At 33.5% G+C, this 13,109-nt stretch overlaps 4 protein-coding genes across 6 annotated transcripts; 1 reads left to right on the top strand and 3 right to left on the bottom strand.

Moving 5' to 3' along the window:
- Positions 1 to 26: 26 nt before the first annotated feature.
- LOC125053716 (EF-hand domain-containing family member C2) lies at positions 27 to 6,317 on the bottom strand. Of its 2 annotated transcripts, none has more exons than XM_047655218.1 (16): positions 6,142 to 6,317; positions 3,771 to 3,926; positions 3,501 to 3,651; positions 3,162 to 3,274; positions 2,995 to 3,084; positions 2,837 to 2,913; positions 2,573 to 2,738; positions 2,313 to 2,475; positions 2,012 to 2,195; positions 1,719 to 1,869; positions 1,319 to 1,507; positions 1,060 to 1,205; positions 839 to 955; positions 542 to 721; positions 280 to 421; positions 27 to 200 (listed from the first exon to the last, which is right to left on the bottom strand). In XM_047655218.1, the coding sequence occupies exons 1-16, from the start codon at positions 6,202 to 6,204 to the stop codon at positions 90 to 92; spliced, it is 2,199 nt and encodes a 732-aa protein (XP_047511174.1). In that variant the 5' UTR covers positions 6,205 to 6,317; the 3' UTR covers positions 27 to 89. The 2 variants fall into 2 exon arrangements, with proteins under 2 accessions (XP_047511174.1, XP_047511175.1); XM_047655219.1 differs by lacking the exon at positions 6,142 to 6,317 and adding an exon at positions 4,000 to 4,249.
- A 60-nt stretch (positions 6,318 to 6,377) lies between these two features.
- On the top strand, positions 6,378 to 10,647 carry LOC125053718 (vacuolar fusion protein CCZ1 homolog). The gene is made up of 11 exons (XM_047655222.1): positions 6,378 to 6,649; positions 6,728 to 6,825; positions 6,899 to 6,989; positions 7,118 to 7,168; positions 7,480 to 7,605; positions 7,681 to 7,853; positions 7,932 to 8,206; positions 8,286 to 8,470; positions 8,542 to 8,627; positions 10,323 to 10,447; positions 10,516 to 10,647. Exons 1-11 carry the CDS (start codon positions 6,578 to 6,580, stop codon positions 10,572 to 10,574), a joined length of 1,341 nt encoding a protein of 446 aa, XP_047511178.1. The 5' UTR covers positions 6,378 to 6,577; the 3' UTR covers positions 10,575 to 10,647.
- Positions 10,570 to 12,397, bottom strand: LOC125053717 (protein RFT1 homolog). The gene has a single exon (XM_047655221.1). The coding sequence runs from the start codon at positions 12,395 to 12,397 to the stop codon at positions 10,718 to 10,720; it is 1,680 nt and encodes a 559-aa protein (XP_047511177.1). The 3' UTR covers positions 10,570 to 10,717.
- A 13-nt stretch (positions 12,398 to 12,410) lies between these two features.
- On the bottom strand, positions 12,411 to 13,092 carry LOC125053720 (ragulator complex protein LAMTOR4 homolog). Of its 2 annotated transcripts, none has more exons than XM_047655228.1 (3): positions 12,859 to 13,092; positions 12,652 to 12,804; positions 12,411 to 12,573 (listed from the first exon to the last, which is right to left on the bottom strand). In XM_047655228.1, exons 2-3 carry the CDS (start codon positions 12,783 to 12,785, stop codon positions 12,414 to 12,416), a joined length of 294 nt encoding a protein of 97 aa, XP_047511184.1. In that variant the 5' UTR covers positions 12,786 to 12,804; positions 12,859 to 13,092; the 3' UTR covers positions 12,411 to 12,413. The 2 variants fall into 2 exon arrangements, with proteins under 2 accessions (XP_047511184.1, XP_047511183.1); XM_047655227.1 differs by having other exon boundaries at positions 12,652 to 12,790; positions 12,859 to 13,090.
- Between the last annotated feature and the right edge of the window lie 17 nt (positions 13,093 to 13,109).

The raw sequence follows: 13,109 nt of genomic DNA on the forward strand, positions 1-13,109 counted from the left end.
TTCTCTTAGTAAGTTATTAAAAACGCTTTTCACACAAACAATTTTATTGAAAAAAATTACATTAAATTTGCTACAATAAAAAAATCACATCACTGAGTTTGTTCCTTGACGAGGTTTTCAAGGTTTAGTTGGCAAAGAAAAGCGTTCCAATTAACAAAACCTTCCTGAATTATTGTTTCTGTTTCAGCCCAAAGCTTACACTGAAATCATATACATATTGGTTAAACTCCTGAAACTTTAAAAAAAAAACTTTAAAAATATAATTTAAATACTTCTTACTTCGGTATCTTTAAGCGGTGGAGCGTGTCTCACAACTTTTTGATAATCTCCCTCAGTAAGGTTGTACACGGGACGAGTTTGGAAATCGAGGAATGACAACAAATCTTCATATACTATATTACAGTCGGAATCCTTATTCAGCCTAAAACATTTAAAATAGATTCCTTCATTCTTCTAGGTTTGTTTAAAAATGAGATTGGCTTGATACATAAACCTAAGCCACAAATAACTATGTAGATGCAAAATGCAATGTAAAACGTACACTTGCAGCATGCAGTCCATGAGATCAGTATTGATCGGCAACCGGTTGGCTCGGAGGAGTTGCCTCATCCGTGGCACTGATAATACTCCCAAACCGTTTGCATCAGCGTGCAGCAGAGCTTCTCTTAGTTTGTCCCTTTCGTCCCAGAGCCCACGCGTTAGGTCCGAAAACACCAAGGACCTAGGGTTAAACAATAAACGTAAATTCCATCTATTTAAAATGGGAGACCTTTCTGAAAACCAAAGCATCTCTAAGTTATTCACGTGTCCAGATCTTGTTTTAGATTTATGGACTCACCTGATCATTTCACGCCGAGGGCTCTTTTCTTTACCGGGATCTCCCCGGAAGTGGCGTATTAATGTAATAAATTCGTGTTCCGTCATTCTTTCACACATAACTTCTTTGAGAGCTTGTCTGTAAACGAAATTCCCCTAATAAACGTCTCAACTTTTAAACAGTACATATCCTACCACACGATTTACGTAGCGCAGACAAGATATGACTTATGGGGCACTTACTTGAAGCACCTGACAGACATGAGCTCTCTGTTGTCGGGTACCGCGGCATCCATATATTTTGCTACAAAATTTTTGTAGCCATTTTCTTGAGTTGCCAGAGTACGACGAATTTTATCCATAATTAGGGCTAAGTTAGCCATAGGATACTGAAAATGATAAGTGATAAGATTAAAATAATACAAGTGCAGTATAGCAGTGTAAAATGAAATCGTTGACCTCGTGAAAATACAATAATTTACTAAAAGAAGAAAACACCGACCTCGTTCTCATTCACTTCCATATACCGCAAAGCGTATTCGTCAGCTCCTATGAGACGAAAGCAGTGTTTATTGATAATTAGTTCATTCCCCACCCACATATCCTTATCGGTGTAGGCGGGAGGCTCTTTGGGAACGAAGAAATCCACGTCAGGCAGGTACATTTTGTCGCGACGGAAGAATTTACCTCCCTACAAAACATTCATTCAATGAGTTCTCCCGAGTAAAGTGGGAATAGATATCATGTTTATAAACAGTTTTTATTTTATTTTTGAACAAGAAACTCAAACTATTTAAATAAAAATTGTACCAATTTCCACAGATTTATTTATTACATTACATTATGTTTAACATTTAAACTTTAAGTGAGCGGTTATTACTATAAATAAACTAAAAGCCAACCTTAAATCCAGAGTTACGTTCGCCAAGCTCAAAAATTCCGATAGTATCATCACATAAGAAGTATTTAATGATGAAATATCGGAGCTTATCCTCAGGGTTATCGCTTATGAGGCGAGCGGCAAAACGTAGAACGTGGGAGTCAAACCCGACACTGCAATCGAGCAAAGACAATCAATTGTTTTTTTTTTAAATATTAGAATTTACAATTATCCTGCTAACTAAATATTAGACACAAACTATCTTTTTCATTAATAGCAACTATTTTTATTATAATTGAGGATTTAAGTAAATACCGGTCTTTATTCAAGAACTTAATAAAATCCCTATGAGGTGGTTTGGGTTCCACGGTGCGGCAATTTTCAGCTGAGTCGTCGTAGCTCCCGTATCCGTTCCACGGGGGAAGTTGTCGTTCTGCCACACTCGTGCTGACACACTCAGTGCCTTCGTCTTTTGGTATTGGGAGAGGATTAAAAGAATCTATGGATAAAAAATTAACATTTCGTAATAAATCATTAAAGGGCAAACGCAGTTAAGATGCTCCTTTAAGCGTTCAGCTGAAATAATAAACAAACAAAAGGATACTAATTTACTGACCGAAACCATACGTGACTCTGTAATACTCTTTAGTGAAGGGGTCGCAGTCCGTGAGTACCACCTTGCGACCGTAAAGATTTATAACAGCTCCGATGCTGAGATCTGCGGGACTGTACGAGGGACACTTGGGACCACCTGTCATTTCTACATGTGAAGGGATTTTCTGAAACATTACGATTTATTCGCTTAGTTTCATACGTATCTTTTTACCAATAAAGAATAAAACGTAATTAAAAAAGCCTAATTAAAGAATAATTTACTCTTGGAAGACGCATTCTCTTTAAGAACATAGGTCCAGCTTCCATTCCAGAATTGGGAGGAAGGACCTCCTTAATTTCAATCGTGTCATCCGCCAAAAAGTAATGTATCTCCAAAAGATGCATAATACCAAACTCGCTATCTCTGTCATCCCAATAACCATGAAACCTAAAACACCGAGCATGTATGTACGCATATAATTGTAATTTATCATCGAAATATTAACTAAATGTTTATCAGTTAATATTTCTAGCAATAAACGATACCTTAAAACTTGTCTATCGAAATCCAGAAACTGACGAAATGGACGATGTTTCGGGGGCTTCCCTCTGTCTGTCCCTCTCTTAAATAATATTTTAATAATTATTATTATTGTTTAAGTTAATATTGTACGTCCAGAAATAATAACGACCGTTTACTATACCTTGATTGCATCTGGCCAAGGTATGGGATCGGGAACATTTATTCCCAAACGATTTAAAAATACCCTCGTGAAGTTGTCACAGTTTACAAGCTAAAAGAAAACAAACAAGTCTCATTAATATTTAAATCTAAATTCCATAACATTTCAAAATCCTCATTCGTTCAGACCTTAAAAACTTTACCGAAGAACGTCACTTCGCGACCTATATTCAAATCCAGTACATCATAGTAGTTATCGTAGCTAAATGGTAGACGAATTCGTTGGCGGCTTATAAGGGTGCCTGACAAAAAGAACAAAATATAATATAGACATTATAGTACGGGAGGTAGCAACGTTTGAAAAAAAAGAATTTTAGGTCAGCTGATTTTGTGATATGTCTTCCTTCTTGCACTTCCGGTTAGAGTCTGGGCAATCTGGCTGGCGGTAGCGGTTGCGTTCATTAGTGCGCATCCTATCTGTCCAGGTAATAATCCTGGATTTTAAAAACGTTTTCAAATTTACTTTACCTTGAGAGAGTCCGCTGTTTTCTGTTTTTGGTTCCATCACTTTTATTGTACCGTCTTCTAAGAAGAAAAAGATTTCTACTTTTCTAAGTATATGTGATCCTGATCGCATTTCGTGAAGTGATTGTTGGAAGAAGGCTTGAAACCTTAAGATCTGTAAAGAAATCCTTGAACTGACCAATACCAAGTTTCACTTTTAAGAAGACATCATTAATTCCTATGAACAACGGAAGAGATAGAAGATTTAGACCAACCAAATTACTTATTACTTACATTTTTGTCGTATATTATCCAGGTTGGTAAGTCTGGCGCTTGCTTACGACAGTAAAGAGAAGGCACCCGATTCACTCCTTCCGCTTTATCCACCAACATATTCACTTTATCGATGGATGTAAATACTGGCCGAACTCCGAATTTCGTTTTTCCTATCTAAATATACTCAAATATTTAAAAACATTATATGAAAATATGAACATATATAAACTATCAACTAAATACCTACCATTGGGTTAGTGCCATATCCTGGCAGCATAGGAAGCCGCGGATTTCGCACAGACATGATGCAATTTTATAAAAACTTTCTCAAATAAATTAAAAACGTTACAAAAAAATATAAAAAAAACAAAATATGATAAAACAATTAAGTTATTGTATAATTATCAGCATCGACATTAACTTTATTTTCGTAAAACGTTACCTACCACAATAAACAATAGTAACTATGGTAACCGATTCGATCGGGTGCAATATTAAGCTTAAGGTGGGAACTGACCAACGTTACGAGGTGTAATGTAACATGTAATGTAATGTTACACAGCGAGTATTCCGTGCAGTCAGTACGTCGTGTTACGGGGAAAAACAACGTAACACGACGTACTGACTGCACGAATGCTCGCTGTACAACATTACATTACATGTTACATTACACTTCGTAACATTGGTCAGTTCCCACCTTTATAGATTGCAGAATAAAGCAGTTGGACGTTGCTTTCTCTCAATGTGTGAATGCGAGCTAGCTGGAGTTACTAGTAGATAGCAGAACATGCGCATTCATGTAAGTGTTACTGTTATTAAAATGATACCAGGAATTAATAATCTAGATTTATTCATATAAATTTTTAGGGTTTAATCTACAATGATATTATAAAGAGAATTTTTTTTTTGTGTGTGATAGATAAACTATATACCTAGCTGTAGGTACTTACAAAGTTGGTTGATTACCGAATTTACTATTATTGAACCGATTTTTAAGTCTTTATAACCACCTATATAAAGCTATCGGCAACTATCTTCGGTTAATGGCTTATCGGAGCATAAATATTACAGAAATTAATAGAATCGGAGCATAAATATTACAGAAACAAGAAAAACTATTTTCTTTTGGGAGGTTCCCTTAGTTTGTTTTGGTAAACATTACCAGATCTCTAGATCAATCTCAGAAATTGAGAAAGAGAGATCGCATTGTATAACCAGCGGCACGTAAGTCTAGCGCTGGCCGATACGTGGAGGGGATTGCTGCGCATGTGTACTGTCGCGCGGGGGACAAAATGCGACTGGAGAGCCAATCGACGCTCTTCATTCCGCTAGCCCCCCTCAGGTACCTTATTTTTTACTTCTGCGCAATAACGGTCAGCGCTAGAGTTTCGTGCCGCTACTTATAGTTAGTGTACTAAATACCAAATAGCAGCAATGATTAGGACGTGAACGGTGAAACATCAACAATATCGACGTAGGAAAGCATATTTGCTGTAAGTAGACATATTGCAATTGTTCACCAGAGCCAAAAAACTTAATTAATTTCGGAAAAAAATTAATAGTGTCGAACCTATCCATGATATTGCTACCATTTTTGAAACATATATTTATTTAACTGCCAGTCACTATTTGCAATGTAAACTTTTTATCCAAAGTTACTATAAGTACGTGTTTGGCTAGTTACAGCATACAGTTTTTTAAATCACAAACCTTTAAAACGCTGTAACTAAGGAAGAAAAATGTACGCGCGGAAATATTATCAATTTACAGGCGGTAAATATGCTGTATGCTTACTGCATTTATGTATTTGGGTACTTTCAATTGCAATTCAAGATGTAAGATTAGTTTATAATTATGATTAGATCTAGAAATGCAGTGGGTCATTTGGTAATGTAATGTTTGGTTGAAATAAAATGTCGTAAATGGTAAAAACAAACTAAAACTGTAGGTTCCCTAAGCTTGCTGTAAGTAAACGAATGTAAAAATCATACGCCGCAGAAATGCTGTAAGTAGCGTTAAGTTTTTAAATGGGAAGAAGTAAGTATTTGTAAAGAAAAAAATGCAGTTGTTCTTTTGCTGTAAGTACAAATTGTCTAAAATGACTGGATTTTGGTCTACATACAGCATTTAATCTTACTAAAAAAAATATAAGTACGGGCGTTTTCAACCGCGTATGTAATTTTTTTTTCATCGTAGAGACACAGGACCCGGGACATTCGATGCGGTTTTTTTTTCTGATTCTAATGGCAGTAAAAAGTCACTTTAGGTATTTTGTCTACTTACAGCAAATATGCTTTCCTACGTCGATATATTGACATTTTACATACGTATTTTGTTACGAAAGAAATTTATAGATCGTACTTTAATTGAGCGCTCAATAATAACATACCTGTATTGCATTTTTTCCAACCACTTCCATCCAATATGTAAAGATTAACTCTTCATTCTTCATAAAACAGCTGTTAATACTTAAAATCGACTATTTATGGATCATCAAAAAATATATTTCAAACGTTATCTGTGATAAAATCTATATCTGTAACTTCATCGTGCCGAGTGCTGACATTTCAGCTGACGAATGTCTTGACTAAATAGAAAATAACAAATACTGTGGGCTTAGGGTTGGAAATTCAAACAAAATAGATTCTTCCACTAATTATTGAATAATTAATCTATAAATTTAATTAAAAGTCTAAGAAAGATAATTTAAAAAAAACCTTAAATTGTTAGTTTTTTAGATGCTGCCTTGATTGTAAATAAAATTCCTGTGCTGAAAAAAGCTCTTGTAGTCACCACCACAACTATATTAAAATTTGATCATCACAATGATTGACATAATAAATAAAATAGATTCCTTCTTTATTTTTAACTCGAATTTTGGCCCTCGTGAAGGAGATGTAAGAACATGTAATCATGTTTTACGTTAATGATAAAAAATTTATGTTTAAATTTATATTTTTTTAAATTTTTTTTAGGAATTGAAAAGGATTCTATATTTTTATCCTGGTCAAGTAAATTCAGATATCCAAAAAACCCAAGTTGGTTTATGTGAAGCAGTTGTTAAATTTATGACGTAAGCTAAAACTTAACCAAAGTTATTCTATTTTGAAATGCATCCTTCCTAAATTTTTTATAAATTTGTTTAGAACATTCTCATCAGCACCTTGTGAAGCATTGCAGACTCAGTCAAAGAGATATATTTTTTACCAGCCTGAAAAAAACTTTTGGATGGTTCTAGTAAGTTTTCAATTCTAAATCACTACTTATTACTCTTTATTCAATTATTACTTAATACTCTTTCAATTAAGAAATACAGGCATTGTTATTACTTATAAATATGAATTAACTTTGTACTGATTTTTTAGGTAATTTGCATACCATATGCAACAAAATTACCTGGAGATATCAAAGATGCTGTAAGTATATAAATATGTACTAGTAATAATCAAAGATAAATTAAAAAACATTATTTAACTAAGTCTGCATATATTGAATCAATATCAAAAGCAGATGTTACCTTAAAGATATTAACTTTTATGGTTAATGTTGATTCGCTTTTATTTGAAAGTTTCAAAAAACCAAATGTAGACATTAGACAGGTATTTAATAATTCTTGACATATAAGAGCGCTTATTTGTGCAGAAGTTTAGCGCAATTATGTGCTAAACATATAATTTTGTTGTAAAGTATGCTGTGAAAAAGTTTTTTAATAATAGTTTTGTTTCAGGTTGAACCAGCAATAATGCATGATTTTATGATATCATCATATAAAATGTTTAGAATGTTTATGGGATTTTTTAGAGAAATTCTACCTGAAGATACATATGCAATCTGTGAAAAATTCTTTACTCCAGTAAGTGTTAATACAAGAATAGTTGTGAAACAATAATTAAAATATAATTTCATGTGTTTCTAAATATGATTTCAGTATATCTCTAGCAGAAATGTAACAAATGATCTGAGCAATGTCATACAGGGCATTAACTATTTACCTTTAGAGAAAAATACATTTTTTAAAGTTATTTGTTTTATTGATTTACTTGAAGTAAATTATCCAGACTTCAAATGTATTTCATTTTTGTACAATGATCAGCTTATCTGGTAAGTTTTGCATATGCTATGCTGATGTTTACAATTTATTTATTTATCAACGGGTAATTTATTTAAAGGCTTTTGCAGGAATGGCTTATGCAAAGACGACATGCTGACACTATACCAATATCTAATACATAATTTGCTACCCAAACAAGTGGAAAAGGAAATTCAAGGAGGTGCTGTTACTGCAGCTGAAAGACACGGTCGTTTCATCAGTCCCCCTGAGGGCATACATAGTGAGGATGATTTAAAAAAGATTATTAAAGTTTACTTAATACGAGAAGATGATAATGAAGCAAAGGCATATTATCTTGTTATTTATAGAACACTGAGTGCTACTGTTAGCTTTACTGTCGTTGGTATGTGAACAATGTCTTTGAATCAAATATGTTACAGCTATGCCACATAATTATATTGTACAACCTTTTTTTTTTACAGAAAATACCAATCTGGATCTGTCAACATTCAGATCACTTGACACTTTCATTGGTCCAAAACTTTCTACAATTGCCTCATCAATAGGAGAACAATGCACTATGCATGCTTTAGTAAATGCTCAAATCACCCCAACCGATCACAAATTTTTATATTTTAATAAACTCAACTTAGCTTTAAAAACATCTGTAAGTATGTAATTACCCAGTTAGGTTTAACGTATAAATTAATTACCAATATTATATTTTTTTTGTTTTAGATGCCATCAAACAGTATAACTCCATCGACTGCAGTCAGCCCAGAGGTTTTGAATATAATTGCTGAAATACACAATGATCACAGAAGGTAAGTTTCACTGCAACTTGTCTACACAACACAATCATTATGGTAGGGGAGCCCACGATGCTAAATGGGGATTTACTCGAGCGTCGTAGAGACCTATTGGGATGCAAAGCTTAGATAAAAAGAAGAAAAAAATGTTATATGATAAATTCCTTTTCATCGGTGGGGGAAGCGGCTATAGATAGTTAAATATGTAAAAAAAAACTGTTGCATGGACATCCTCGAGCGCGTCAGATATTGATAGCATTTATGCCCTACGTATTTTTAATAATGTACGTATGTTAATCTGATCGTTTGCATGATGCGGGTGGTTGTATTTAAGGGTTGAAAATTTAAAAAAAAAAAAATTTATCGAGCGCGTCAGATTTTCTAAGGGAGTGTTAAGTGCACCAAAAAAAAGCTCTCATTCACTAATCTGACGATTTCAATGGGACGCAAACCCACAGCCATTTTCTTAATTTGCAAAAAAAAAATCGCAATTTTGAAATACTCAAGCGCGTCAGATTAAGATATATGTGGTTCATCTTTATGTTCTAAACGTACTGTCTCATAATCTGACGATTATCTAGAGGGATTCGCCTGATCTGCCAAAAAAAAAAATAGAAAAACGGTTCACCTAAAGGGCCATCCCTGCAACTTCCCGCTAATTCCATTCCTGGGCGCTTAAAATTGATATTTTGAGCTCGCTGAGTTCAAAGAAATAACATTTCTATGCATTTGAGCTCTCCCAGCTCGAAAGTCTGATAGAAGTTTCATAGAACACTATTTTTGGAATTTTCAAACCGCAATAACTTTTGAATGGATCAAGCAATTTTCACGCGGTTGGCGGCATTCGACGCAGTTTTATCATCCTCATAAATAATTTTGCAATTTTAATTGATCGAACCACAAATTTCGGAGTAATCCCGAAAAAACACTTTTTCGGGTTTCTTTCGTGTACGATATCTCTCGAACGAATCAACCGCTTTTGACCAGCTTGGTGGCGATCGACGTGGTTTTTCAAGCTCAAAAGCGGATTAGTTTTTGAAGTTGATCGATAAAGAAACCACTTTAAAAAAAAATATTTCTTATTTTTTTAAGATTTTTCAAAATTTCTCAAAATCTATCGGTCCGAATCGGTTCAAATTCACAGGAAATGTAATTTTGAGGGAAATATTTAGAACGCCGTTTAGTAGATTCCGATCGGTTTAAGGAAATGTAGGCATCACGCAGCTGCACGCATTTAACTTTATCGACGAATTTTTGTTATTTCGGCTTGCGGAAATCGTCAGATTATATATTTTTCATTATTCTTGAATTATTTCCTTCAAAATAAAAAAAAAATTAGCTACGCTCGACAATGTCGAGATGACGTTTTTTTTTTACAACTTTGTTGCCCTCCCCTTTTTTTCCGTCACTCTCAAATTGTCAGATTAGTGGAATATACACTTTTTAGGATGTAATTAACTCACCCTACCTTAATCTGACGCGCTCGGGAATTTCTGATGGTCAATTTTTTTTTACTAAACTGATCCTGTCTCCTTCACGTGCGGCTTTATATATGGGCCTCATATTTTGTGGAGGTACTTAACCGGGTACAAGGTATCCCCCTATATATTAATCTGCCGCGCTTTAGTAAATCCCGAAATCCCCTCTTGGGCTCCCCTACCATTAGTTACACAAATCTAGATTGTTATATGCTTTAATACTTCTTTGCAGCCTTGGGAAATATGGTGAAATCATTATAAAAACTCCTGATGAATATTGGATAACAGGAAAATCTTCAAATGACAGAGAATTTTATGTAGTTATGCAAAAAAATGCCAACCTGAAGGAGATAGCAGGTATTTTTTTGGAACATTAAGTACTTTATTTCAATATTTCTATTACAAACCTAACTTATATCTTTCAGATGAAGTTAAAAGAATATGTGAAATGCAGATGAAAGGAATTTTCTTTTATCCCATGTAATGACTGCAAAAAATAGTTATAAAAAAACATTATATTGTATTGTTTATTTAATAAAAATGTTCTATATTTATTACATTTGAGTATTTTATAATAAATATTCTAAATTTTACCAACTTTTCTAATAATATTTACAAATACGAATGTTAGTCTTTTGAAAGCTTCGTATTTTCTTTGATGAAAAATTTGTTATAAGTTTTGATAACAAGTTCTCTATTTTCATATCCCCATGCTAATAATACACAAATTAAACATGCAATACCAACAACCAAATGTCCCACTAGATTAGTGTCATAAAGCTTATCTTCAGAGATTTTGCATATAATACCAGTGACCGTTAAAATAGTTAAAAAGAATTTACCCACAAAAAGACCTTCCAATGGCTTGAAACTAGTATCATTATATTTATCACGAATAAAATGAATACTATGCAGTATACGAACAAACATATTTATACAATTTGATATAATAAATCCAACTGGACCAAATAAGTATGTAAAAATATATGACAAAAGCAAAAAAGTTATAGAAAAGAATACCATAAGATAGTTGTAACTGTTTAGTTGACCACTAGTCATAGTAGCAAAAGTGTAACACTCTGTCATACCATTAATGGCCATTAAAACAATTGCCAAACAGTGACTCCTGAGTAATTGCACTGGCAAGCCGCTTGAAACAAACACCTTTCCACCATACAGTGCTAGTAATGTCCTCGAGTAACTCTGACCATACACAAATACAATAAGTCCAATTGAACTAACCATCTTACAAACTTGAGATAGTACTGTACAAGATTCCTGAATTTTATATTGATCTTGTTTATGGAGTGGTAAATCACGGTTAAGCATTTGAGTAAAATAAAAATAACTGCTTTCTTCAATTGGACGAAATATAAATCGAGCCGCTAAGCTACCTAGATTATTAACCACATCATATACAGCTTGCTCGCTAAATGACATGACAGGGCTCACAGACATAACATACTTCTCCCCTTCAGTTAATAATTGTTTCACAACACCCTGCTTTGCAAAACTAACAGTAAGAGTTCTTAACTTTTTATCAAAACTGTTATTAAATGAACCTGAAAATTTTGGCAAGAAGTCTCTTATTGATGTAAAGTTAAAGTCATCCATATTAGTATATAATTTATGTAAAATTCTGTTTGGAACTATTTTAGCTTTAATGCCTCCTTTAGAATACAAAGGTTTATTTTTAATGTACCAATAAAAGAAAGAATAATATGCAATTACAACAACTGCTATACTGACTACCTGTGCCACCGAAAATGCTATTAGTGCCATTGACCTGTCATAAATAATAATTGAAAGAAACAGCACTGTTCTAACAAAGATATGTAATGTGTCTAGGATAACCTTTAACTTCACAAAACAATAAAGTTGTGCAACAAGAATTAAATTAGCTGAACACAGCTCCAAAATGCATGAAATTGCAACACTCCAACATCCAAATGTATACTGAGACACAAGCTCTGGGTGACCCAATGGCAGGATATGCAACCAAATGTATACAAAAACAGTTGAAAGAATACAGCTTGTTGGTACTGACAACCATGTCTGATTCATTATTTGATTCCAAGTGCAGTTATCCTTCTCTCCTAAGCAGGCTCTATAGAAGGGTTCTCTACTTAGGAACAATATGGTACTTTCCAATAACAAAAGTCGAACATTCATTATACCAATAATATCATGTCCAACATTTCGAATTACCCAGGCATTGATAATAAATGTTATACATCTAAAAAATATTTGAAGAATAATGTTAAAAGAAGCATTTTCTAAACTGCTCATTAAAAGGTTGCGACCCATTTTTAGATTTTGGTTTTTATACATTAACAGATATTCCTTCCGAGGCAGGTGCCTGTATGCTACGTTTTACCACATGTATCTTTTTATTAGATAAACAGATAATAAACCAATGGTCCTCATATGTTATAGATATCTTTTTAAAATTTTCATTTGGAGCAAATGCCACTGGATCTACACTGAAAAGTTAAAACAAATTAGCACATAGTTTTCAAATGCACATGAAGTACAAAGATTGAATAATAAAACTCAATTACCTGTTGGATAAACTGATTAGATCAGTAACAATGGTTGCAACTCGTTCGTCGTTTTCTAGTTCTCCACCCGATTCTAGTACAGCACCATCCTCTGTTAATATTAAATATCCTAGTCTGTCTGGAATTTTTTCCATTATTGCTGAAATTATGATTCTTAATACTATAATGAATAGACTTACATGAAACATCAAAATTAATTTTCATTACCTTCCACGAAACTCATTCAAACTTGCAGTGTAGAGTTATCTCTAAACTTTGCTAACTAGTAACAACTGACAAAAAACAACTTATGTTTTAGCGGGTTATGATTGTAGCGAAAAAAGTATCGCTTTTAATTCGCAAATTGTAATTTGTAATGTATTTAAAAGGTATTATTGTTCATACCCTATAAACTTAAAGTATAAACACAGGACTGATGGAGCAATTATCATTTATCATACAATTCATAAAGACTATAA

Source organism: Pieris napi, chromosome 11 (assembly GCF_905475465.1).
Source record: "Pieris napi chromosome 11, ilPieNapi1.2, whole genome shotgun sequence".
NCBI classification, from domain to species: domain Eukaryota; kingdom Metazoa; phylum Arthropoda; class Insecta; order Lepidoptera; family Pieridae; genus Pieris; species Pieris napi.

Coding starts and splice junctions, on each gene's coding strand:
- LOC125053716 (XM_047655218.1), bottom strand. CDS start 6,204: ATGAAGAATGAAGAGTTAATCTTTACATATTGGATGGAAGTGGTTGGA. Junction 3,652..3,770: donor GGATAATATACGACAAAAAT/GTAAGTAATAAG, acceptor ATTTCTTTACAG/ATCTTAAGGTTTCAAGCCTT. Junction 2,914..2,994: donor CTTGGCCAGATGCAATCAAG/GTATAGTAAACG, acceptor ATATTATTTAAG/AGAGGGACAGACAGAGGGAA.
- LOC125053718 (XM_047655222.1), top strand. CDS start 6,578: ATGATTGACATAATAAATAAAATAGATTCCTTCTTTATTTTTAACTCG. Junction 6,650..6,727: donor TTGGCCCTCGTGAAGGAGAT/GTAAGAACATGT, acceptor AATTTTTTTTAG/GAATTGAAAAGGATTCTATA. Junction 6,826..6,898: donor GCAGTTGTTAAATTTATGAC/GTAAGCTAAAAC, acceptor AAATTTGTTTAG/AACATTCTCATCAGCACCTT.
- LOC125053717 (XM_047655221.1), bottom strand. CDS start 12,397: ATGGGTCGCAACCTTTTAATGAGCAGTTTAGAAAATGCTTCTTTTAAC.
- LOC125053720 (XM_047655227.1), bottom strand. Junction 12,574..12,651: donor CTAATCAGTTTATCCAACAG/GTAATTGAGTTT, acceptor TTAACTTTTCAG/TGTAGATCCAGTGGCATTTG.